Here is a 27096-nt window from a genome sequence, read left to right as displayed (position 1 = left end):
TGGATAGTTATTCAAGTGTTCATATTTGGGGAATTCAAATTCTTATTTAACACAGTGAATCATTTAGTAGATAGTTTGATAAATAAAGTATTTAAAATTACCACATATCCATCGTTCGTCATTGTGGCTGTAAACAATGCGCTATTGTTCGGTTTTCTGTTAATATGGTTATAAAAATAAACCATTTTGGTAATACCTAATAATAACTATTTAAGGAAATTTATATGCACAAAGTGTAACTTAGCCCTTTTAATAGCAGATTCTGGTGCTCAAAATTAATGAAGAGATAGTTTATTTAAAACAGCTGAGGAAAATTATGTAAATAATATTTTATTTCTTTCATGGATAACTTAATTACTTGAATTATTATTTTCATTTCAAAAACAATTTAATTCCTTCTAACATATGCACTTGTGGAAAATCAGAAACGAAAAATAATGCAATAAAAAATTGATATTTTTTTTCTTTCATTCTACAAAATAACGAAAATAAAAGAAGAAGAATCCTCGAAACTGTTTTTTTATCTCTGCTTTGAATATTATGTAATTAAATTTTCAATATAAATTCGAATTTTCCATTAATCATCTTACAATTAATTTTTTTATACAAACCTATTATTTTTGCTCTCTTGAATTCCGCATTCTCTCCCAAGTCAAGTGATATATGATGTTACTCTGTTTAGTAACATTTTAAAGTAGTATCAGAAAGGTGTTCAAAACATTTCAACAAGTTTTGTAATTTTTTTTAATACAATTGAAAATAATTGTGTTGAATTTTATTTGTTCATTTCTTATTAATTTTCTAAACTTTTTAGAGTTGTTAAAAAATTGTAAATACGAAGATTCGAAAAGCTTAAAACATTTTTGAATGTTGACAGTATCCCAAATGCAATTAAAGTTTAGAAAGGTTATATTTTACACTCAAAACAAATATGATTTACTACAGACTTACTGTTTAAGGAATTGTTTGATTAATGATAACTAATTCTTATCTTTTTCTGTTATAGCCTCATCTCAAGTTGAGTTGACCGTTCAACAGCGATCAAGTGGCTTAAGGAATATGGCATCACCAAGTGTTCATACTAGACCAGTGACAACACCCACATCCTCTAGAATTACCGGACCTCAGCCTGTAGATGTGAGTAATAATTTTTTTTTTAATTACTTAAATGCTACTAATGTATAAGAAATAATCGCAAAATTGTATGTATTATTCAAAAACATAAGAGTGATCTAAATTTGTGTGTTTCATATTAATCAAACTAGGTATATTTAAATAACATTTTAAGAGGATACTTCATTGAAAAAGTTTTTTCCTTGTAGGTGTTCAAGACTGTTATTTACTTTTTGCAAATTTACAATATTTAACTCACTGCTATAAATAGCAATAAATCTACAGTGTTCTGAATTGTCATAAATTAAACTTTTTCAGGTGATAGAACTCTTCAAAATTAGAAAAACTTTCCTTAGTTTCCGAGACACAGGCATTCAACTTGAAATTCTTGAAAATGCTTTCATTTACCTTAGGCGTTTTAATTATAATGTAAGTAAACGTTTTCAGGTATTTCAAATTGAACGCCCTATTTTGGGGAGTTCTATGATGAGGTTCAGTTTAGTTTTTTCCATGCAGGATATTCGGTAGTTAATTTATGAAAGCGAAAAAAAATATCTTCAGTACTTTTTTTAATCTATAATTGGATAACTTGTGATACTGAAAAGAAAAAGCAAATTTAATTGTTTATTAACATTTTAAATAAAACAATTTTTACAGCAAAATAATTAGTCAAAGTCAACTTGGTTTTTCCTTACTAGGGCACTGAATTAATTTTTAGGAATTTCCTATGTAAATTCAAGGCTTTATTGTGAAAAATTGGGTACATTATTATATTTCAAAGTATCGTCCATTGCTAGCCACAACTTTTTCCCATCTTTCTGGCAGCATACAGATTCTGCATCAAAAGAACAACTCGTCTTGCTATGCTATCCAATAATCGATCCAATTTTTCATATCTTTGTAAGATTAGAAGCCCTGCTTAGCCAGGCTGTATTCCATGGATCGGAACCTGATGGAGCAATATCTGCTGAATATGGCAGGTGGAGTAAAACATCTCATTTTAGCGTTTCAAAGTATTTTTTGACTTCATGAACAACATGTGGTCGTCTTTCGAGCATTGTCATGTTGAAAAAATAATTTATCATACCTTTGCCCGAATTGTGAACGTTTTTCCTTCAATGCATGGCTCAAACTATCAATTGTGTTTGGTAACATTCACCAATGATGGTTTCATTTGGTTGAAGCAGCTCATAATACACAACACTAAGCTGGTCCCACCAAATACAGAGAATGAGTTTCGAATCATGAATATTCGGCAAATCCCATTATTTTCTATGCTTAGGATTATCATAGCATATCCATTTTTCACTACCAATGATGATACAATACAAAAAACCTTTTTTTGCTGTTGAAGCAACTGTTCACATGTAAAAAATCAACATCTCTCGGCTTCAATTTGTATGGCACTCAATTTCCTGCAATCAACATTCAACGATTCAACAAGTTCATCTTCGAACTTTTTCAGTCAACCGTATCGAAATCACCATTTCTAAAATGTTGAAACCAATACTCATATTTTTATCGATGGAGTATGTTCAACGTAAGATTCCAACATAACTCAATGATTTACAGCAACATTTTTCTTTGGATTAAACAGGAAAAGTTAAACTTTCCGCAAATTGTGTTTTGTTCGCTCATAATTTGACATATTTGGAGCTGAGAAAAAATATGTTTACACTTCAGCAAAATGGACATGAATGTAGTTACAGAAGCTTGTCCGATACAATACAGCATATGTTATGCCATCTATTGTAAATCCCTCAAAACTAATTCACAGTTGTAGTATAACTAGAATTTTTTTGTATTCTTGTTTAGTTTGCTAGTATGTTATTGTAGTGATTGTCTTATTAGCTGTAGTGATGGTCTTATTACTTATCTTTGTATATAAGATTTATTTATTTTTATCAGATCAGCTAGGGTCTGTGGTAGCTAATAAAAATTATTGACAAAAAACAAGATTTTTATATTAGCAGAAAAATAAACATAAAATTATTTTGGAGTCCTCATCCTTTTCAAATTCAATTATATCAGCAAGAATTTAAAATATATTATGTTGCGATAAAAGTACATCGTCAACATAGTTATGTACACTTTTATATTTAAATTTTTACATTTTTAGTTGACTTAAGGAACGCAATTTTATATTATTTTGTTCTATATTCATTTTTTAGAGTTTATTGTCTATTTTGTAGTAGATATGTTGTGGTTAATGGAAAAAAATGTATCTTCTAGGCATTCATGTTTTTTTTCTAAAAATATATAATTTTGATTACTTTAAAAGACAAATTACAATGTCCTTATTTTTTTGCCTGTGTTCTGAATTTTAGCAGCTTTGTATTGAAATTAAAAGTTGGCACTATCACCCTAGTGTTTCATAAGAAACTATAAAATTGATATCTATTCCTCTAGAATGCAATGCTGAGTTTTTTTGATAAAATAAATTCCTTTTGAAAAATTAGCGAATGGATTATATTTTATATTTCTCATATCTTCAAAGGCAGTTACACTGAAATCTTAACATTTTTGCATGACTCAGTATCACCGCGACTGCAAATAAGTAATTATTCAAAATATAATCCAGGATGCAATAAAAAACAAACTTGGGATAATTGCGAAATTTAAATATTTTAGAACGAAAAGCAGCACCAGCTACAGTTGGAAAAAGAGCAATACTACAGATTGATGATAGAGAAAGAACAGCATTACGTCGATCTCCTCCGGAGCCAGATCGCCTCCTCCCCAGACGAAAAGAAGTGCCTGGAACTAGCCAAAACGGAGAGAAATCTTCAAACCTTACAGGCAATGTTGTTACGTAGTCAAAGCGAGGTGAGTCGTTTACCGTTCGACGTACGATGTTATGAAATGTGCAGTAGTGATTCTGTTCTGTTTGTCTGTGTGCCGGTATTGAATGGATTGCTTTTTAATTTAGTGAGTGGTTGTGGGTTTCAAGATCTCCCACAACGGCTCAATTCTATTGTACATTTTTTTAGTTGAGCTGATGTGGTGGCACTTGTGATGGTGATTGTCTAATTTTTCACTTGGGGCAGCCAATATACTACACGACATTAATTTACTAATATCGATAGTCTGGTTGGATATGGAGATAATTTCTATTTGCATGAGATCTGACGGTATAAGGTTTGTTATTCAGGATTGGGGCACTGCGCCTGTCGTCCAACCAGTACCGATTTGGACTAGTTTGTAAAACTCATAGAAATGAAAAAAGAATTAATGGATATTATTTCCTTTTTCCGACCACCGTTGCCCCACGCAGTTCTATTTATATTTGCTTCAAAATAGTTAACCTTTAAACTTTGCCCAAAAAAATATTTTTGACATCATTTCAATCAGCTGGTTGCTAATAATCAGGCAACAATTTCAGATTTTTCCCACTTTTTTTATTATTGTTGTTCACTATATGGAAGCATAATTGTAATATGAATTCCAGTTTTTCATCACTAGTCATACAGGGTGGCTCAATTAAAACAGTCCACCTGAAACATTTTCAATGCAACAAGTTTTTTCGGAAAACCCCGAAACGGGTCGATTTTGATTTCAAGGGGGACATCTTTTGATCATAAATTCATGGATGTAGAGTTATCCCCCTAAACGGGGTGTCAACCCCTACAAGAATCTTAAATGGCACAGAGAGTTAATTGGCATATCATTTTAAAGGTATTGAAATTCTCGTTACAAACATACTGACATTTTTTTGTTCTGCTTTAAAATTAATGTAAAAAATCTGTTGGAAGTGTTGGTGAAATGAACGGAAAAAAATTTTCAAACAAATTTTAATTAATTAAGGGTTCAAATTGCGACCCATTTCACAACATTTCTGTTCACAAAATTGTATACGGCAATCTAGATCATCTTCATTAAGCTCTTGCACAAGATAAATCTTATAGGAATGAAATTGAAGCTTTTTCAAGATCCTCTAAAGATTACATTGTACGCGGGAGCGCAAATGGCTCCATCTGTCGTGCTGACTCCCAACTGTGCCATTCAAATGGCTACAGTAGGAAGCGACTTGCCATATTGCAGGTACTTGTTGCACGACTGCCACCCACAGAGGGCGAAGACAATGTTTTAATTGTCAGTGTTGCCAGAAACAACTACTCGGAGGGCTATATGTCCCTACCGGCATTGAATTATACTCGCAACACCTAGTGCAGTCCGAAACCGGTCTGTGCTTGGTGGGTTAAACTGACGAACGACCCTAGCTGTTGCACTAGGTGTTGCGAGTATAATTCAATGCCGGTAGGGGCATATAGCCTTCGTAGTAGTTGTTTCTCGCAACACTGACAATTAAAACTCTAAAGATTACTACCAGGAATTCCTGAAGTTGTTCTGGTGCTTGAAGTGGGATCCAGTTCAACATGTCTCAAAATTGCAACCTGTGCAGCCCTCTTCAGTAACAGTGTGTTGCCTTTCATGTTTTTTGTTAGCAACGGATCCAGTCTCCATGAATTTAGATATTAAATTTATTACCTAGGGTGGGCTACCGGGATGCCTTTCATTAAACATTTTTGCAGTTACCCGGGCCATTTCATTATTTTGAAAATAGAGAGTGACAATTTTAATTCTCTCTGTAGCGATGTAAACCATGATGGTTTGAATCGTTTGCTTCAAAATAGAGAATAATAACAAATCAACGGATTTCACTACCTAGACAATTCCGATTGATGTAAAGTTGAAGTAAAGTAAACTGCGTGTAAAATTCTAATAAAACCCATCACTTTATCAAGACTTTGATGATAAACCTCATTTTTTACAGTTTCATTATCCAGTGAGTTTTTTTAATATTTTAAGTCTTTTTTCGATTTATTTTCTCGACACTTCCAACAGGTTTTTAACATTAATTTTAAGGCAAAACAAAAAGATTTCAGCATGTTTGCAAAGGGAATTGAAATACCTTTAAAATGACGATTCCATGCCATTTAAGATTTTTTAAGGGATATCCCCTTGAAAGCAAAATCGACCTGTTTCGGGATTTTGCAGAAAAACCTGTTGCATTGAAAATATTTCAGGTGGACTGTTTTTGTTGGGCCACCTTGTATAATGTATAATTTGGAATAGAATTGTGAAAAATTCCACTCTTGACGTCATTTGTATCTCGGAGAGTTTGAAGCACAAATGAAACCAAAGTATTGAAGCTTGTACTAACGATTATAAATCCATACTCTTTTGTATTTTTCATATCAGGCAAATTTCTTCAATTTTATACATTTATCTCTCATCTCTAAGAATTCAAGGTGCAAATGAAAAGAAAAGTCGTACAAACGGTACCTATGCCCATTTAAATTTTTTTATTGTCAATACGCTCCATGCTACGTAGAATTTTAATTGGCTGCCACCCGGAGGCACAAATGAAAATAAAAAGTGGTACAAACTGGTACTAAACGAGTACAGTTGATTGCATTAAATAAAATTTAATTATCCAAAGTTTGATCTTAACTTCAGATAACAATTTATTTCCAAAGAGCCTTTTTTGCAGAGATTTTACTTTGTCAGTTTCACGATTTAAACCTTTCATAGTTATTTCTTGTAATGGTTGCTCATTTTGGTTTTCAGTTATACAACATTACATCTTATTTTTTCATCATTCCATATTCATTGTATGCCGACTTTTTCTGTTTTAACTCTTCGTTTCAAATTTCGAGGTTTGACACAAATATTTTATTTCTTTAGAAACATTTTGAAGTGTAGTGTGTAGTGTAATTTAGATGAAAGTTTTCGAAAAAAATAGTCTTGTGAAGAACTTCAAAATGTATTCAATAAAATAAAATCGTCTGTGCCAATTTCGAAATTTAGGTAAAATATTTATTAGCAAGACAAATGGAGTGATGGAAAATTTAGATGCAGTGTTTCAAGAATCTAGTTATGGGATGTAGAATAAGTTCTCTCTGATTTTTCGTGAAAATTAATGCTTTATTTAAAGAAATCAGTAAAAACATGTTACTGAAAGTATTGTCCATCGCTAGCCACTATTTTTTTCCCATCTTTCTGGTGGCATTTTATTTCCGCATCGGAAAAACGATACGTCTTTTGAGGCTGTGCAAGAATCGACCCATTTTTTGGCACCTTCATGGGAATGGAAGTGCTGCTCAGCCAGGCCATGTGCCATCGATCAGAACAAGTAATAATCAGAAGGGGCAATGTCTGGTGGATATGGCGGGTGGGATACGACTTTCCATTTAAGCGTTTCTAAGTGGTTTTTCACTGGTATCGCAACATGTGGGCGAGCGTTGTCACTCTCCAAAATCACTTTGTCGGGTCTCTGCTCCGATAGTGATTGTTTTTCTTCAATGCTCAGCTCAAATGCATCAACTGTAATTGATAGCGATCTCCCATGATCGTTTCGTTTGGTTTGAGCAGCTCATAATAAACTACAGAAATGCAGAGCAGAACCTTGCAACCATGGATATTCAGTTTTGTTGATGATGTTGACGCATGGCCGGGCTTGCCTCATGATCTTCTATGCTTAGGATTATCGTAGCCTATTCATTTTTCATCACCTGTTACGATACGATGTAAAAAATCTTTTCTTTTCTGCTGTAGAAACAGCAAAGATGCCATTCGTCGTGTCTTCGCTTCAACTCATATGACACGCGTTTGAATCATTCTTAATGCTTTCAAACGTTTCGAAACTGTTGTGTGATCAATTCCTAATGATTCTGTAAGTTCATTTAGCGCCTGATATGAGTCGTCATGAAGTAATGCTTCGAATTTTTCATCTTCAAACTGTTTCGGTGCGCTAGAACGTTCTTTATCTTCAACATCAAAATAATTATTTTTGAAGCATCTAAAACAATCTCTGCATCTTGTTTGCGACAGAACACAGTTGCCATAAACCTCAACCGGAATTTTGTGTGCTCCAGTTGCAGATTTCTTTCGAATAAAGTATTGCAGTAAAATTTTCGGCATGAAATTCGATATGTTTATACAAGCTTGCAGTTCTGGTAACGCCATCTATTGGAAAACAGCGAGAACTTAATCAACGTCCCATTACTAAAAATCAGAATGATTGTTGACCCATAGCAAATAATTTTTGATGAAGTTGTTGAACTTAAAATTAAAAAAAAAACGTACTGAGTGTTGCAAAACGTGTGCAGTGACCTTATTTTTAATAATGGATCTATACGAGTTAACAAACGTTCGTAATGTTTTGGAGGATATTGGGCAGCCTCACAGCCTCAGCGGCATCAACACATAACTAACAACGCTTTACTTGATCTCTCTCTTACAGCAACAATCTCCGCTCCTAGACACTTCTCATACTTTTGTCCCTCTTCCATCCCCTAAAAAACACCGAAATACCACACCGACGTCGCCCAATGGAAATTCAGACGTGCCTCCGCCGCTACCCAAGAGAAACGTCCACCAGTCCCGCCAGCGAGTCAACACAGAAACTAATACCTTAAATAATAAACGTGCCTTATCACATATTAATGGGAAAGTGCCTTTAGACATTAATTCTTTTAACAACGAAATTAACTCTAACATAGCGAACACGATCCCATCCTCGCGAAAACGCCATCCACCATTTGGCCCCCTCGTTCTGGACAGATCCGATAGACCTCCTCCTTTACCACCTCGAACACCCCATTCGGCCCCCCTGCCTCAGCGGACGGACCCGGATGCGGTTAACTCGATAAATAAACAAATGTCCTACCCGTTAGTGGCCACCTGCGCTACGTTAGTTAACAATTATGTAAGTAACATAGTAGAACCTTATTTGATGAATTCTTAATGTTTAATGTGTTTGCCTTCACCACTCCGTGTGTACAGTGCCGCCGCAATAAAGCTGCCGTTGCTCTGTGCTTTGCTTCTTTTTAACTTATCGAACAGAAACTTACATTTGTTATTTTTCTATATCGCCTTTACCTACATCACCTTTGCCTACTGATTGTTCATCTTCTTTTATGAAAATGAAATTCGGGGACGTGTAAACTAATAATTATGTACAAGATGAGTGAAATTTGATGTTCATCATTGGGATCTTAAATATACGAGACCGTTCTTTGAACTACGGGCAACGTTACTTAGTTTTTTTTTCTTAATAATTTACTGTAAACATATCCAGAATAATTTCATTATTTTAGTTTTTTTTTAGTATTTATGTATTAGTATTTCTTTTATATTTGTTTCTAGTGGCCTGAAAATTTTGCAGCGCCGTTACTTAGTCGCTTAAATATGCATCTGACACTTGTTATAATGTTAATACAGTGAAAATTGGTTATAACGACATTGCTTTGTACGACATAATGGATATAACGACGGAATTTGGAAGTCCCGATTAAATCCTATAGAAATACCATATTAAAAATATCGTTGAGGGTTGCTTTCGGTGTGCAGCAAAATAAAACTCTCTCAACAGTAAATAGAAATAAAAGAATTTTTATTGAAAACAAGTTAGTGAAGAAGAGTAAGTGTTGTTGGAGCGAGCATTCGCTGGAGTCTTCTTGTTGTGGCGTCACTGGCAGGTATAAGTATCTGGTCCTTGGCGCCAATCTGCCGTGGTCCTCTTCCGGGAACCATATCCACCATTGCACATTGTTTCTTGTCGTCTGCAATGGGTAGCCCGGTCCGGGCGGCGTCAGGCTGACGCGCTTGTCATAATACTTGAAATGGGTCACTTGCAGACATGTGTACCCACATCGTTTACTACGACACTGTTTACAATGACATCTCGGATTTAATTTAGTGGTTAATGGTTTGGTTCAGCGGAACGAACTCTTTGTGGACAATGCCCTTGGAATCGTAAAAGCAAATCAACATTGTCTTCACTTTTAACTTCTCCATACGAAATTTTTTGGGTTTTGGTTTGTCTGGTGCCTTCCATTTGGCATTTTGGCGCTTGGGTTTTGGATCAAATTGAAAACACCACGTTTCACCACAAGTCACAATGTTGATCTTTTTGGCCTCCTTGATGACGTCCTTCGAATGTTGAATTCTGATCAATTTTTGGTCATCAGTCAACTTGTGCGGAACAAACCGTGCATACACTTTTCGGTAGCCCAAATATTTGGCCAAAATGCGATAGATTGATGCTATTGAGATGCTCAATTCCAATTCCATGAATTTCAATGAAGATTTTGGCTGATCTTTGATGAATTCATAGTTTTGATGGAATTTGCAGTGATCAAGGGTTTCGGTTGGCCGACTTGTTGCTCATCAATTATGTCCCCACTACCATTTTTAAACCATATATATCAATCATTAACTCTGCCACGGGAAAACAATGATAATCATAAACTTGATTCATCAATTGAAACGTTTCAGTAAAAGTTTTACCATGTTTAAAACAAAAGTTAATATTAACTCTTCGTTCAATACTCATTTTTGTATCTTTGCCACAAACAACTGCCACTTCAGATGCAAGAACTCCACTTCTATTCGTCCAAATATCATGAAATTTTGGCAGTACATCAGTGAAGGATCTACCTTTCGACGCATGTCCTCACTAGAAATATCTATTTTTGAAAAATACTGTGTACTTTGGAATGCACCTAGTATATGTATATGAGCCCTAACTACTAAATGTTCGGATGGAAGAGTTTGCTTCTGATTGCGTAATTCTCAGAATCTACTTTGGCTTTTATGAAAGCGCAAATTCTATGTCGTCTTAAGCTTCTGCAAAGTCTTCAGAGTGAAAAATTCATCAGGAATTGTCTTTTGGGGGTTGTTCCTCAAGGACCTTTTCATATATCATAATATTTGAATGACGTTTAGATTGGAGTTGCTTGATGGCCAGTTCAAGATATTCATTTCATTATCTCTAAGCCATTTGTTTGTAAGTTTGGCTATGCATACACCATCTTGCTGGAAAATGAAATTTCATTTGCTGAATTGTTCTGACGTTAACTGTGCCATATGAATTCTAGTTTTCTTATCCCCTTTGGCGTCATGCATCCTTAAATCATTTCTACTTGTGGAAAATTTAGTGTATGTTTTAAGGGAGGTGTTTCAATGCTCAATATTCAGTTAACTTCTAGCAGTCTTTTGCCGAGAGATTTAGAAAATCTAAGCCAGTTAGAAAAAATATCTCTTCATTGTACTAGTACACAAGTTTTCTCCAGGGTATAAAAATTAATAGCTCTTGACAAAATAGGACAACTACATTTTCCGATGTTTACATGACTTGTCAATGTTTTCTATGATCTTTCACTACAAAATATTAAAGGTGTCCTTGTATTTCAACATTTCTCTAGTCAAAAATGGCGATGATGATTTTCCTGTTCTATTGTCTTACTAAAAGTGTGATTTCTTGTTTATAAAACGGCCTTAAACACTTCTTCTGGAAAGCTTTCCTTACCCTTCATGTCATGTGCTCAGGAAAATCTCCAACATGCACACCAAACTTGGATTCATTACTTAAAATTACTTAAGTCCAGTCTTCACTTGCCCAAGTAGTTCTTGGTTTAGCTCATGTTAAACGCTTATGGAGCTCCAAGAGTGATTTTTCTTTTGCCTTGAGGAAAATAAAATCTTTATTTATCTTTCGACGTTAATAATTATTGCCCATCAAGGTATTTTGCTTTGTTAAAACTGTGTGCCCACTGATGATAACGTTCTTTGGATATGTTAGTGTTTGTTCTTTGGTTCTACACCACAATTTCTCTCACACTTCTTTGCCACTTTCAGGTATCAACAAGAGGTTTGTGAGCTTTTAATAATTGTTGGCAGTTGACCAGAACTCTCTCCAGAACAGTCTATACTATCAGTTTCTTGGTATGTTGAAATTCAATCTTCAACTGTGGATTTTGACATATTCACTATGCCAGCAACTTTTTTCCCCTGATTTTCCCTGCTCCTATTGGTGAATTCTTATTTCACACATTTTTTGGAGGTTGCCAAGCAGCACGTCATAGTTTTGTACAATACTGTCGGTAACACTGACAGACACAGGAATTGCAGCAATGGACATTCAAAGGGCTTACAAATCGAAGTAAATTGAATTGTTTGTAAAATAGTCCTTGAAATGTTACCTAAAGTGTTTGTCAAAGAAAGAAGCTGCTGTAGAATACGTTTATTCTAAAGTTGTGTGACATTAAACTGTTTTTGACAAAATTTCCACTCGTCCGGAAATTTAGTTGTTAGGGCTCAGAGAAAAAATATTCTAAACGAAAGCAAAGGAAATGTCAGTTCTATACCTGAAAAAAAAGAGAATTGGATATTAGTACAGTGGAATTTTGTTGTGAATTAAATTATTCTGTAAAATACAAAAGGGATAATGGACATTGTAACAATTGATGACTTCTAAATAAAAATTTGACATTTGTTGAACAATGTAACAATTCAAAAGATTTGTTATGGAGTGAAGAATCATGATGTCCTTGCAATTGAACCATATACAGTACCTTCAGAAATGATTACAAGCCATGTGACGAGTAGTTTTGTATGGAATTTTATTTCCTTCGTGTTAGCAATTAAATTTCGGTAAAATTAAAAATTGTTAAAACAATATCAAGATTAGATTAAAACAATATTCCGTTTCACCGGCTGGTGATTTGTGTTATTTTCACGAGCTTTTATTCAACCAATCAGCGATCGCATTATCTCGAGCGTAGATGTAACAGTTTGTCATTGTTCATTGTAAACGATTCATTAATATTGATGGCTTGTAATCACTTATGAACGCCCTGTATGTGGTTTTCAACATTTAAATGATGGCTGAAAATACAAATTTGACTCATCTCATTAAAATATTTTAAGTACCTACATGGGGTGTGGCAGAACTTTTTTCAAGGCGATTTTTGGTATTTATGAAAAATAAATTATGAAATTATTAAAATATTTTACTTCTTAAGAATCCTGTTTATCGTTTATCATTTTTTCACGTAGCCAATAATTGAATAAAATTTATGTGGAAATCATTTTCCTGTATAGATAATGTCTGTAAATAAACACATACTTTTGGTTTCCGCTGATTATGACTGATCCATTAAAATTATTAAATTTGTCTTTTAATATTGAACACATGTAAGATTTGTGAAGTTCATGATTGTGTTTGATTAATTAATTCCAGAAGTTGTGTATTCATTAAAAAGTGGTGGTTTCCTGTTACCAAATGACTAAGTAGTTAAGGTTTGTTAACTTTTGAAAAGGAATGGAATAAATTTTTTATCCATAATCGGTAAATTATATGTATAAATCACTTGAAATATCTTTCCAAAACGAGTAGATTTATTAAATAATTTGTTTTCCTATCCACTCCCAAATGTAGCTGTTATTTTTTGAAGAAAAAAAAAAGTTAAATGCAGTGGAGCTCCGTTGTAGACACAATCAAGGGACAGTAAAAATTATATACTTGTATATGGGAATTTTTACATAAAATTAAAAAGCTCTACCCCCACCCTTTTATTTTTATAATTATAAAAAAAATGTAGGAACAGTTTTGGTAAATTTTCTCGTGATTTCAAAGCAATTTTTTTTTTTGAATGCAATGATACAGGGTGTTTGGTGCATCGTTTGCCAAATTGAATTGGCCGAAAAGAGAGGTGATGTGCAATCTCTTTAGTGCCAATAACTCACTCTTGGCTCCATGTGTTTTTTTATTACAACTTTTTTATTGTTGTTTTGACAAATTTCAAAATTCAATATTTAAACTTAAATTAAAAAAAAGTTATTGGTGTAGCCTCCAAATTTAATTTAAATTTTTATGTTTGTATTGTCTGGTTCTATCAAATTCAAAATTACTATCAAATAACATCTAGTTGTCATTTTTATAACTCACAAATTTTTTGGAAGAGGTAAAAAGAAAATTTCCCTACTTTCAACTTCCGTGGCATATACAAGTTCTTTGGCCCGCCCCCAGACGTAAAAATCTAACGGAGTTAGGTCTGGAGAACCAAGACAGATCTATTGTGTGGTGGTTGCCGAGGATCTAACAGTAATCTCTCTGGTACATTGGACTTATAGCAGTTTTTGCAATAAAAGGCTGCGTTTCATGAATTGATACTTTCATTAGGTATGGGTGTGGGTTGTAGTAAACATGAAACCTAAACAAAAAAACAATTCAAAATTAAGTCGTTTATGAGCAGTAGGTCTTGATAACTGGAGTTGTTGTAAGCAGGCTGAAGCGCCATCATTTTCTGTCAGATAAAACAAATGATGGTGTCAAAACGAACCTAGATTTGTTTTTTAAATTTGTCACCTTGTAGGTTTTTAAATATGTAATTGCGAGCATAGTTGGATTGATTAGTTTCTTACGATTGCAGTGACAATGATTGATAGGTTTTTCTTTAGTAATAAGGAGATAGCTTAAGAGTGTCTGCCACAAGCTCAAATTGTTGGAAAAAGATTGTATCTAGGCAGCCATGTTTTTGTTATGTTGTTTTCTAAGATATTATGCTTCTGGCACACTTTCTTGGTCATATCTTATATTGGTTATGACTTTTCTTCAGCAAAAACTCAGAAACGGGATTTGCTGTGTACACTGGTCCCTGGTGTACCGGTGCATGACTTGTAGTTTTTGGCGCATATCATTCTATTCCTGAATTTTTTTGGATGAGTCGTTTTTAAATTCCTGGTGGTTCTAAACATTCATCATACATATGGGATGCTATATGCACAGAGGTCTTGGAGTAGACCCTCCCTATACTTGTCTTCGGAACGACTGTCCCTATCTTCTTTGAGGTGTCGTATCTTGTTAATGCATCCTTGTGTATAGAGCACAAACATTGTTGCTAGATATTTCGCTTTTCCTTTTCCTTAGATGTCTTTCTGATGACTTATTTAACATTCTTGTTTGGGTATCCATTTTCGCTAACAGGAGATTGCAAGTGCTGTAGTTCCTCCTCTAAGCGTTCCGGCTCACAGATGGTCCCTGTTCTTGTATATACAATATGTTGACAATACCTGGATACCTGGGCTTGTCGATGAAACTCAATCTTCAGTCCATCTGTGTAAATTAGCTTTTTGGAAACACTGTACCTCAGGGTGTCGTTTGGTTTTCTCTTGACAAAAGTCAGCTAGGAATTGCAGTCTACCATTTTCTTCCATCTGCATTTACCGGAACCAACACTTTTGCTGACTCCAGGACTTTATTTTCGAAGGTTTCCATATAGATATAGGCCAAAATTGGGGACAAGGGTGAACCTACAGCTGCTTCTTCAGTTTCTTCATAAAAACAGTCCCTATAAGGTATTTTATTATGAGAGACTTATGTAGGTACACATGTCGGCATGTGACTCATTTTAAGTATCACGTTAAGAGTGCCAGTTTGACGTCGAACTGGTCTAGGGTTTGGATACATATGCGAGACAGGTATATGTATCTAGTTCCTGGCACCAATCTGCTGTGGCCCTTTTCCCGGAACCATAGTGTGTGTGTGTGTGTGTGTGTGTGTCCCATGTTGTAGATTCGTTTGTTCTTTATCGCTTGCGACTGTTAGACCGGTCTAGCGTCAGGCTGGCACTCTTAACGTGATACTTAAAATGGGTGACTTGCAGACATGTACCCACACACCCCGGACGTGCAACTCCAGATTTGTACAGGGTGATTCTCAAATGGTGACCAAAAATGAAACCTCTTATTCTTTGGTGAATTTTCAGGGTCTTTCCTATAACGTTTTTATCTAGAACGCTTCATTAAAAAGATACAGGGTGTTAAACTTCAAAAAATATTTTTNTGACGTCGAACTGGTCTAGGGTTTGGATACATATGCGAGACAGGTATATGTATCTAGTTCCTAGCACCAATCTGCTGTGGCCCTTTTCCCGGAACCATAGTGTGTGTGTGTGTCCCACGTTGTAGATTCATTTGTTCTTTATCGCTTGCGACTGTTAGACCGGCCTAGCGTCAGGCTGGTACTCTTAACGTGATACTTAAAATGGGTGACATGCAGACATGTACCCACACACCCCGGACGTGCAACTCCAGATTTGTACAGGGTGATTCCCAAATGGTGACCAAAAATGAAACCTCTTATTCTTTGGTGAATTTTCAGGGTCTTTCCTATAACGTTTTTATCTAGAACGCTTCATAAAAAAGATACAGGGTGTTAAACTTCAAAAAATATTTTATTTTATTATTTTTTTAAATAATTTAAAAACTAGTAAGTGAAATAATTTGGAATTGGGCACATGTATTTATGTAAACATTGTCCAAAATCTGAGGGTTTTTCCTAAAATTTACATGCTCCAGTGGCGGAGATACAGGGTATCGGTGGCATATTTTTCTAAATAAAATACGAGTTTCCATTTTTGGTCACCATTTGTGAATCGCCCTGTATATTAGAACCCCGAGAAAATTTTCAATATGTTAAATATGTACATAATTTTTCATTTACAAAAAAAAAAATTATTGATTTCACACGTTTGCGAAACTTTCATATAAAATTGTTAAGTTTCAGAAAAGTTCTTACAACTTTTGTATTTTTAATATTTTTTCTATCTCCAAAAAGTAATAAATAAGCCGTGAGCGGGTGTAAAATAGAGAGAAGCAAACTGTACGGTTTTATTGAATATAACAGAATATTAATTAATCTTAATATGTTACAGTTATTGAAACTTAATATATGAAGAATATAAACACATTTTTTGGGTTTTTTCTTAATTACTTAGTAACCTTTGATAATGAGTTTTTTAATGACGTACATTTTATCGTTCTTAATTAACCGTGAACTGGGAATTTATTATTTATCTGTTTCACTATAATATATTTTGATAATAAAAATCATATTCATTAATATTAAAGGTCTCGGTGATTTCTTAGAACTGGTTCTCATACAGTTTTAATCAGCAAAGTGTGAACATATGTTATTATTGTTGAGTTTATTCGCAGAATTTAATCTACCAGGCCGAAGCGATTTAAATCGAGTTTTTTTAATTTAAAATTTGATCAATGAAAAGGTAAAGGTGTGTAGTGTAGGCTTTTGTCAGTTTCGTCGCTAAGAAATGTAACTTCCTGTTTCAATAAAATGTTACATAGCAAACTTTGATGTTCTGACTGAATGTTCTTTTATTCATAAATATTGTACATACTATAATCAAATCTGTACTAAATTTTTTCACACAACATGCAAACTAATTTTTAAGTAACAGTGTATGATAATTTTGAAACTGTACATTAGCACTTGCATGTATCCACATCATATCATTTTGGTCATGTTAATTTGTACATACATAAAACTATAAAAACATTAACACTGACATTGGTAAAGTGTAGTATATATCATTCAGTGAATACTTTAAAAGATTTGTTTGTTTAATCTATCCATCTCCGTTTCCGATAAAGCATTTTTCTTATTCTTGTTGTTCATGGTAACGAATCAGTGTAATTGCTGTTTACATTTGGATAGTGACGAACAAATTGTGAACACATAAAATCAAAATTGTGTGGACGGTGCAATGAGACTAGTATAAATAATTGAAATTGCTTTGCAGTCGCCCAACCCAACTCATCATCGAACGAAATCTAGTCCAGAAACACTGATGGTCCTTAGTGGAGTTGATGGTTCTAGAAAACTTTCTGAAAGCATGAACGACCTTAGGCAAGAGGAGTGGGAGGGAGCGGAAACGCCCCCGGGAACTCCCCCTCCTCCTTATCCTAGTCCTCAAGTTTCTAGAAGGGATAGAATTTGTATTCCGGAGGATGGAGATGCCACATTTGGAGATGTGAGTTAATTTTTCATTATTGTACTGTATGCATACATATATCTTCATAATGTAGAGACGGGAAAAGCCCCATCTATTGAATATTCCTGGAAAACTGAACATTTCTGAAATTTGTCTCTTTTTCCGCGATCTTTTCAGAGACATTTCAAGACATTTTGTTACCATTTTAATTAAAATGAACACATGATTTGAATTGTGCTCCATTTTCATTCCAAAGAGTTGGTGGTCGTTTTTGAATGACCCAAAGATTGTCTCTGCCCCAAATTCGACAGTTTTGCTTGTTCACATGCCCACTATGATGGAAATGTACCTCGTCGCTGAAGGTGATTTTTTTTTAGCAAAATCGCCATCCATTTGTTGATTCTCCAACATCCAATCAACGAATGTCCGGAGCATTAAATGATCGTCTGGTTTCAAGTCCTGGATTAGCTGAATCTTGAATGGATGTAGATGCAGATCTTTTGTTAAAATCCACTGTATTGTGCTTTTTGAAATGTTTAATTGCAGTTACCGACGGCACACTGAGGTTACTTGAATTTCCGCCATACTATCACTCATTGTAGCTATATTTTCGACTGAACGTTCAGTACAAGGCTAGCCTGTTTTTTTATTGACTGCAACTGAACCTGTTTGTTGAAATTTGGCAACTATATTTTCACAGTTGTTTCATTTGGGGTGTTCCTTCTAACGAAAATTCCATTCCACGTAATTAGCGCACAGTCTCGGCTACACACTCTCCATACTTGTAACGAATTTTCACAATCTTCACTCGCTCATGCGTCGTATAGCACTCCATTTTTCTAACCGTAACGTATTTACTACAAACGTGATCTTGCACAACGCTGCCAATCAACTCTGGAAAGAAAATTGCGCACAATTCAAATCCTGCGTTACTTTTGGGACATCGTTTACTTGCAAAATAGATTGTAATTTCTTAACGCCCATCTAGTGTATTTGAATATTTGATAAATATAAGGGTCATATTTATAAATAAAGGCTACTTTTGACTTTTAGAAAGAGATCACTAGTTTTTTTCTCATATTCTGTCATGAAAATAGAATTTTTATAATTTTTTGGTAACTTTCATACTTTGCCGCTGAACAAGTTAGTGTTACCTCAATGAAGATACACAAACATGCCGTCCGTCATCAAACACTGAAATAAATAACTTTTTAAAGTTATTACTTACACTACCCAAGACACCACTAAATACCACAATACATCTTACTTTAAAATTAAACAACAATGTACTGAACAAATTCTATTTCGATTTCAGTAAAAACTAATACTTTACGCAGGAAATCGAGAAATTATATAATATTATAAATACTTTCTGATCAATCGATAAACTGAAAACTAAAATAAATGTAATAAAATAAAGTGCTGACATATTTGGCCATTTTCATTTCGCCAAGTGAATGTTGGCCTTTCGTTTTTTGCCCACTAATCACTTTGTTGTCAGATCACATTGGGTGGATTGATATTATGTAGTTCATCTAAATTAGCTTAACGTCAGAAGTCATAGACTGAATACGGTTCTTTAAAAAATGGTAACATGCTTTTTATTAAAAACTTGAAATGGTTTTAAAATTATTTCAAATTCATAGTTTTCGGACACCTTACGTAGCAAAATAAAAATTTCAGTTTTGATGTTTTAAATATTACTGTAGGGTATTATTTTGTTATTTTAAATATACAGGGTGTAAGAAGTTTGACTGCCATTACTTTCACAATTTCATCACAACGTGACAACAGCTAATGTTACACAGCTGATGCACACCACTTGTGCACGCGGCAGACATGTCCTACGGAATAACAAAAATGTAAACAACTATTATTGTAAAACGTTTAGTAAACTTCAAGACCATTGTTTTCCAGTTTTTAAATAAATAAAATAAAATGTATCGATTTTGTAGGACGCAGATAGTGTTGTGCTTAAATTTTAACTCGAATTTTAGTAATTATAAATCTCTTAAAACAAACTTGTCCTATGGATAACAAAAATGTAAACAACTATTAACTATTGTGAAACATTTAGTAAATTGCAAGACAATTGCTTTCCAGTTTTTAAATATATAAAATAAAATGTATCGAATTTGTAGTGAGAAGATAGCGTTGTACTTAAATTTTAACTTGAATTTTAGTAATTATGAATCTCTTAAAACAGGAACTTTTAATCAAATTATGAATTTGAAAAATATGTACATTGAAATACGAAAAAAAATAGTTTTTTTAATGAAAACTGTAATTAAAAAAATTGGGACATTTAAAACGTGTATATATGTAAAAGTTTTTAACCTTACAAAATTCATACAAAATATAATGTATTATAGTAATACATAAAATGAAATGAAATGTTACGTTAATGACGCAAAAATTCATATATTGTTGTTTGTCTCCTCGTTTTCTTTAAAATAGCGTCCAGAAATCGTATTTCTAATTTGGAAATAAGGTCCAAAGACCAAATGTTTAAGCTGATTGGTTAGGATAATAGCTTCACCATAATTTGGTATAGCTTCTGTTGGTACTGGAACCTCATCAACATCAGAATCTTCGGAAAATTCTTGTATTTCAACAAGGTTTTCTGTTTCTAGTCCTGAATCTGGATCTTCAACATACAAATTTCCATCTAGGTTCAAAAAATCATTAAGGTTTTCATTATCAGTCAGTTCCAACAAATTCTTATTTTTGGATCAGATATATGTGACATCCTCAGTTAACTAATCTTCACTTTTATTTTCATGGTTAAATCCTGCTTTACGGAAGCAATTTTTAACTGTTTCCTTTTTATTTTATTTTTTTGTACGTTTAAGAGAACATTTTCTTGTGTCCGCGTCCGTTCAAGAGAATGTCCGTCCAAGAGGGAGTTAACACAATGGAAATTATATGAGAGTTGGTCGGTACTTACCAAAAAGCAAAATTCAGTAATTTTTAAATACAAAGTACAAAACAAACAAACAAACTACAACAACATATGCTTAAAATGTCCACCACCATTATCGATGCACGCATAACATCTTCGAATCCAATTTTCGCGAACTCGATAGAAAATACCCGGATTTATCCTTATTTGACGGGCAGCGGCAAAAATTTGTTCTCGCAAGTCTTCGACTGTCGAATTCCATATACCAACTGAATTGCGTATTGTTGGTTGTTGAACACCTTAGTACCTCGTGTTAACCGCCGCGACGTTGTCACATTGCTCGATATGAATTTTATCAAATTTTTAAATTTATTACAATGCTAATTATTTTTTAGAATTAAGCATAAAGAAGTTCAAAACAGTGATAAACATTGTATTTTATGGTATTCTATGCACGCAGTTATGTCAATATTCCTTAATTAATCGAACTTTTTTACATCAAATTGGAGAATTTGATTTTTTTTTTTCTCGGAAATGATTGAGTTTAGGACCCATGTCATATAAGGCTTTTTTGTTTATTTTAATATATTTTATCGTCTGTTAAAATTAAGGCATTCAAACTTCTAACAATTTGTATATTATTCAGAGAACATAAAAATATAATTTTGTAGCGATGTGAATGATGCTAAAACACTCAACCAAAGAATGAAAGTGGGTAATACGTAAGAAAATTTCTAAAAGAATCTTCAAATCAAATATAGTCCAGTTTGTTCAATTCATTATTATTGTTGAGTTCATCATGTTGTAAAAATGTAAAAGATAGAAATAAGTCACCATGTTAGCTGAAGATTTCAAAGAAAACTCCGTTAATCCTTGTTTTTATTTTCTTAAATATTTTTTTGTGGAGTTTATTCTTCTTAAAAAAAAAGCAGTAAAACAATTCATATACCTACTTAAGTATATACAGTAATCAATCTAATTGAAAAATTTATTTCAGAAAAAAATTATAAATATTTCTATCTTGGATGTTAGGATTATACCCACATTTATACAGTATTAAACGAAAATATTTTGAATAGACATCTGCTTCTTATAAACACCATATATTAAAAACAAATTTTTAGAACTTAATGGATTCTCCTGATGCCTCACCTTTTCGGGGTAATGGATCTACACGTGTATTGGCAAACAGTTCTCCAATACACGCTGCTAATCCTCAAGTCTCCCAAGAACCCATTATAAGTATGGAGGATGACGAAATCTCAGACCAAGAAATTGTAAGCACTGATTACGTTACATTAATTATATCAATCTTTTTTTCACTGAAAGTAAGATTTTCTTTAAGAGAAATAATGTGACCAAAAAAAATACTAGCTTTCACTGAAAAGAAAGGTAAAAATAAAAAATAAATAAAATTAATTTCACTAACATTGCACTCTAAACGATATTTGGGTTAGTTTTTCTTGTCATGTTTCTTTTTTTAATAATTTGAAAGCTAAAATAAATAACAATGAAAGCAATGTTGTTAGTAATTTTATCCAGCACCAAGGATTACAAATTTGTTTTAATTAATTTTGATAGTTGAAATTCGTAGAGAATTTGATTTCCCTTAACTTTTATCACTTCGATAAAAAAATCACGGGTGTTTTAAAGGTAATCGTACTTTTGTGTGATTTTAGAATCAGTTCAAGGACCATGGTTACTTCAAATCCCTTTCCAAGTTATGGGAGCACTTACCTCATCTAGCCGTCTTCACTAATTATATATTATCAAATTCTGATCCCAACAGTCTGATGTTTTACCTATTAACGGACCTTTATAAGGAAGGAAATGCCAAAGAAATGAGAAAATGGGCTTTTGAGATACATTCATGCTTCTTAGTTCCAGGAGCGGTAAGAAATTTATTAAACTGTTTTATTTTAGGTTATTTTAGGTTTAATATTGACCGCATACATTAAAACAATACAAACACCGAACATAAAAATTAGAGTATATAAAAATATCTAGTATGGCAGCTGTAATAGTCGATTTTAGTTTGTGTTATTTTACATTTTCGTTATGTCTTTTACAGTGATATTAATTCCAACCCAGCTAAATCTTTTTACAAACATGACACTGGTGCATCACAATGTAATCAGAAAATTTTTTAGTAAATTAGTGAAGCAATAGGCATTTATAAATTTGTTTAGAGGTGGACCTGTATTAATGCATTAAGAGGGCTCTATTACAAAATAGACAACCAACAATACATTTTTATAGATTTTATTACACCGTTTGTCTAAATATGAATTAATGCACAAATAACAGACTTTCTACCATCTTAACGCAGATTTTCTATAAAATGGAGTTTTTTTGAAACTCAAATTACTTTTCGTTGTAAAGAAGTTTGTAATTTTCCACTTTTGAACAAGCAGCATAGTAAATTACTAATTTCTTTACACCAAAAAGTAATTTGAGCTTCAAACTAACTCCATTTTATAAAAAAATCTGTGTGAGAATGGAGGAAAGTCTGTTATTTGTGCCTTAATTCATATTTAGACAAACTGTGTAATAAAATCTATAAAAATGTATTGCTGGTTGCCTATTTGCTGTAGAGCCCTCTGAAATGCACTAAACAAATGAAATAAACCACTGTGCAGCAGTTAGCGAGTTTTATGGGTACCCCATCTGGGGTCCAGTTACAGCAAAAATTCACGAAAAAGTGCTAGGAAAAATACAAAAAAAAATTTGTTCTATAAGTATTCAAATGTTCATTTATATGGTTAAGCCCCGCCGAACGTGAATCCGCGGTCAGAATTGATGATTCTTTTTCAAAAAAATGGGTCAATTAAGGTCAGATATCACGAATTTTCAAAAATAACCAATTCGCGCCAAATTTGGTATCCGGCAGTTTTCAGGGTCGCTGATCACGGATTCGAGGTCAGTTTTGCAAAATTCAAGATGACGGATCCAAGATTTCTGACCAAATTTAAAAAAGAAACACATTTGTGCCATATGGATATAGAAAAAAGTGTTTTTTTGTATTTTTCCTAGCAGTTTTTCGTGAATTTTTGGTGTTTTTGACCTGTTTTTTGAGGTTAGGAAATTCCTGTGATGGATAGCTCAATTCTGACACAGGATTCGTGATCAGGAGGCAAAATTACTACGGATAACATATGTCGCATGAAAAGTACAAACAACTTTTTTTTTGTGTTTCTTTATTTTCCGCATAACTTTAATTTTCATTTAAACAGCATTTTGAATTTTGAAAAATGGTTCGTTAATATTAAATTAAAAAATAAGTTTAAAAAAAAACTAATTTTATCTGTCAGTTGTTTATGAAGAAAAATATATTTCTTTTCGAGATCTAAAGCACAATCCCTATTTGATTTTCTTATTTTGCAAATTTTGTTTGAAATTTTTTCATCACTCTCTCATCACTTTGTGGACCTAGAAATCGTCTTCTAAAATCTGGTATGTCTTATTTCTTATTAAAAATATGATAACTTCAGTTTTCGCCAGCCACTGCACATTCCCTACTTTTTGATAGATATTAAAATTGATTCCGAAGAATAATTGAATAGAAATCGATTTAAAAAGAATAATTAAAATAAATATGTTTACGAAAGTACCGTAAAAATAAGGAATCGTTTTTTTATGCAGCCTCTACGCTTAAGCAACGTCGATGAGAACATAGCCAGAGAAATCGACGATGTCCTTACGAAAGAATTTGATAAAGAAGACCGGTTACGTAAAATATTCTGGAAGGCCAGGTCTAGAGCCAAGGAGGAACTAACGAGGCTACTAGCCGAATTCCAACAGAAGAGAACCGCCGGGTTAGGTACAATTTTCGGACCCACCGACCAGGCCCTCGCAGAAGTTTATAACGATAAAGCGAAGGAAACTAAATTGTACGAAACGTTGTTCTTAGAGAAATTAGACCCTTATTTAGACGAAATTGAAAAGGAAAATTGTGATTTGAAGCGTTATTATACAGCCGCTGCCTTCACCACGGTCCTGACGAGAATTTTCCAGATTCGTCCCGCCCCGCACGCACTCGATAGGTGTCCGACATTTGTTAGTAAGGAGAAATCTTTCCGGACGAAGTTTATCGGGAAGTATTCTAGAAAGGTAAGTGCGTATTTCACATAATTTTTTAATGTTTTGTCAAATATCGATCAGTTGCAGTAGGTATTTTAGACATTTATTTGTTGTCTTGTCTAGATTATTGCATTTGATGGGGAGGATCATTATTTATAAAAAAAAATTGACATAAATACGTATATTGAACATTAGGTGTGGAACACTTTATTTTCGAGATGCAAGTTGTTGAAATTAAAAAAAAATATTTGTAATATATATTACATGAAACTTGGCTAATGATTTGTTTAACTGAAGATAAAAATTGATTAAATTGATTTATAAATACAGGCCACCAAATATTTTGAAAATTTGGTTAGTTTCTAATTCCCCTTATTTCTAGGAAAAGAAATCTCTCATTTTATTGGAAGAATGAACTCTTTGTAGAGTTGTGATATTTTTTTATTTCACAATAAACTTTCCATCTAAAAGAATCCATTTCACGTAAAAAAGTAGGATTTTTGTTAGAAATACAATTTTAAATACAGGGTGATTCAAAACTTATATATAAAAAAAAAACACATTTGGTCCTGTTTCTACAAACTAACACAAATGTTGTCCTGCTTCACCATAACACTAACATTGCACCATAATACAAATGTTGTCTTGCTTCACCATAAATTAAAACGATCTCCATCAACTTTGACAATTGTATTGGAAGTCCCCGAGGCCACGATAAAGGCTTCTCCATCATAATATTTATTGCCATTTTAATTTTAATTTTAAATATCATTTTTTTTGACATAGTCTGTAAATTATTAATTGTTTGAAACACTGTTGCTTTTTTTTTTTTTGGTATTTTGTATTAGCGTTTTTCCAGTATGTAGTTTTGAGGCAATACCATTTTCACAAAAATAACCCCTGTCTAATCATTCGCAAGGCCTTATTTCATTAATTTAAAAAAAATTGCACAGTCGGCTAAGTAATAAATAGGGAAAAATCCATTTATGTCATCAAAATAAAAATAATCTGCAACCTAGAAATTTTTATTCTTTTTTGATATCATTAAAAAATTCACAGTTTCTACTTGAATATTGTTTTTCCATTAACCTCACCATAATATGCACTATTACAAACTTATTCTTGAATGAAAACTGTTACTTTTTAGATGTCATGTACTTAATATGCATCACCTTGAAACATGATGTATTGGCTACTAGTGTCTGTGAAGTAAAAGTGAATAATAATATTTCACTGTAATACAAATGTTGTCTTGCTTCACCATAAATTAAAACGATATCCATCAATTCCGAGTGTTGCGATACACACAAGCCATTTTTGACACTAACTAGGTACTAAAAAACTATTGTAAACACTATCGGAAACTATAAGGATTTTACAAAAATTTTTTTACGATTACTCCATTTTTCATGCCGCATCTATTCCCAAATTTTTTTGGATAAGTTGTGAATCAGCTTGTATTGTTTGTAATTATTTATTTGTGGCATAAGTTTTGTTTTTTTTTATTATGTATTTTGTCACATGCGAAAAAATTAAAAAATTAGTCATTCGAGGGTTATTTTTTAAGAAAATAATTTTACCTAACCAATTATTTCATACTGAAAAAGCAAACAAATACAAAGATCAAAAAACATTACTCACCTTGAACTCTATTGATGGATATGTGGGAAGCCGCTTGAAAAATGTTTTTGAAATTGTGGTGGTGTGATACGAGCCGTGGGTCTACCAAGCTAAAATATATCAAGGTTATCGTATTTCCGGTTATACAGGAAGTCGATACCAACTTTCTTATTTTAAATGGAACCCCCTGTATATTACTGCATTTTTGAAAAGAGCATTTATTGTTAAGTTGAAAGCATAGCACACTCCATATTTAGGACCGACCGTTTCCGAGATATTTTGATTTTTAGGCAAAAATTGACAGATGCAGAGTGCCAGTGAAATTTAGTTTCCCCAGAAATGGAAATTTTCCAGTTTTTATATAAGATGGTAAAAAAAATGATCAAATATGAAGTTCAGAAAATGTGGCAAACTCGAGTTTTTAAATGGAAACCCTCAATTTTTTAATGTATTTGCATTCTGCATTAAAATTGAATGTAACTTCGTTAAAGCTTCCCTATATCTAAACCCAGTCGTTTTCATTTTATTTTCGAATAAACATTTCCTTTTTCCCAAAATAGTTTTTCCATTTGTATTGCGCATTTTAAGTTGGCCGTGACAGGTAAGTAACAATCAACATGACAACTGTCACATATTTTTACAGCCGCCTCGCTCAACAGACCTGGATTATTTTATTTGGGGGACAATAAAAAATAGTGTGTATAATAACAACAAAGGAAAATTGTATGCATAGAGTAAGGCAAGGATTTGAGCAGCTATCACAGGGTTCCATTAGAGCAGCGACCCACAAGAAACTAATCT

The 27096-nt window shown here is 33.2% G+C and overlaps 1 protein-coding gene across 2 annotated transcripts in view; it reads left to right on the top strand.

Annotated features, from left to right (window-relative positions):
* The window catches only part of LOC108904775 (rho guanine nucleotide exchange factor 12), a 194936-nt gene that overhangs the window by 40998 nt on the left and 126842 nt on the right, over positions 1-27096 (top strand). The window contains exons 4-10 of one of the 2 annotated variants that reach the window (XM_018707449.1): positions 1007-1137; positions 3745-3939; positions 8360-8824; positions 17502-17732; positions 21720-21872; positions 22275-22487; positions 24238-24705. In XM_018707449.1, the coding sequence (XP_018562965.1) occupies positions 1007-1137; positions 3745-3939; positions 8360-8824; positions 17502-17732; positions 21720-21872; positions 22275-22487; positions 24238-24705 (1856 nt within the window). The remainder of the gene's footprint in view (positions 1-1006; positions 1138-3744; positions 3940-8359; positions 8825-17501; positions 17733-21719; positions 21873-22274; positions 22488-24237; positions 24706-27096) is intronic. The other variant, XM_018707450.1, reaches the window with a different exon arrangement.

This window comes from Anoplophora glabripennis, unplaced genomic scaffold, assembly GCF_000390285.2.
Source record: "Anoplophora glabripennis isolate ALB-LARVAE unplaced genomic scaffold, Agla_2.0 scaffold124, whole genome shotgun sequence".
Lineage (NCBI taxonomy): Eukaryota > Metazoa > Arthropoda > Insecta > Coleoptera > Cerambycidae > Anoplophora > Anoplophora glabripennis.
This window is presented reverse-complemented; position numbering and strand designations above follow the sequence as displayed.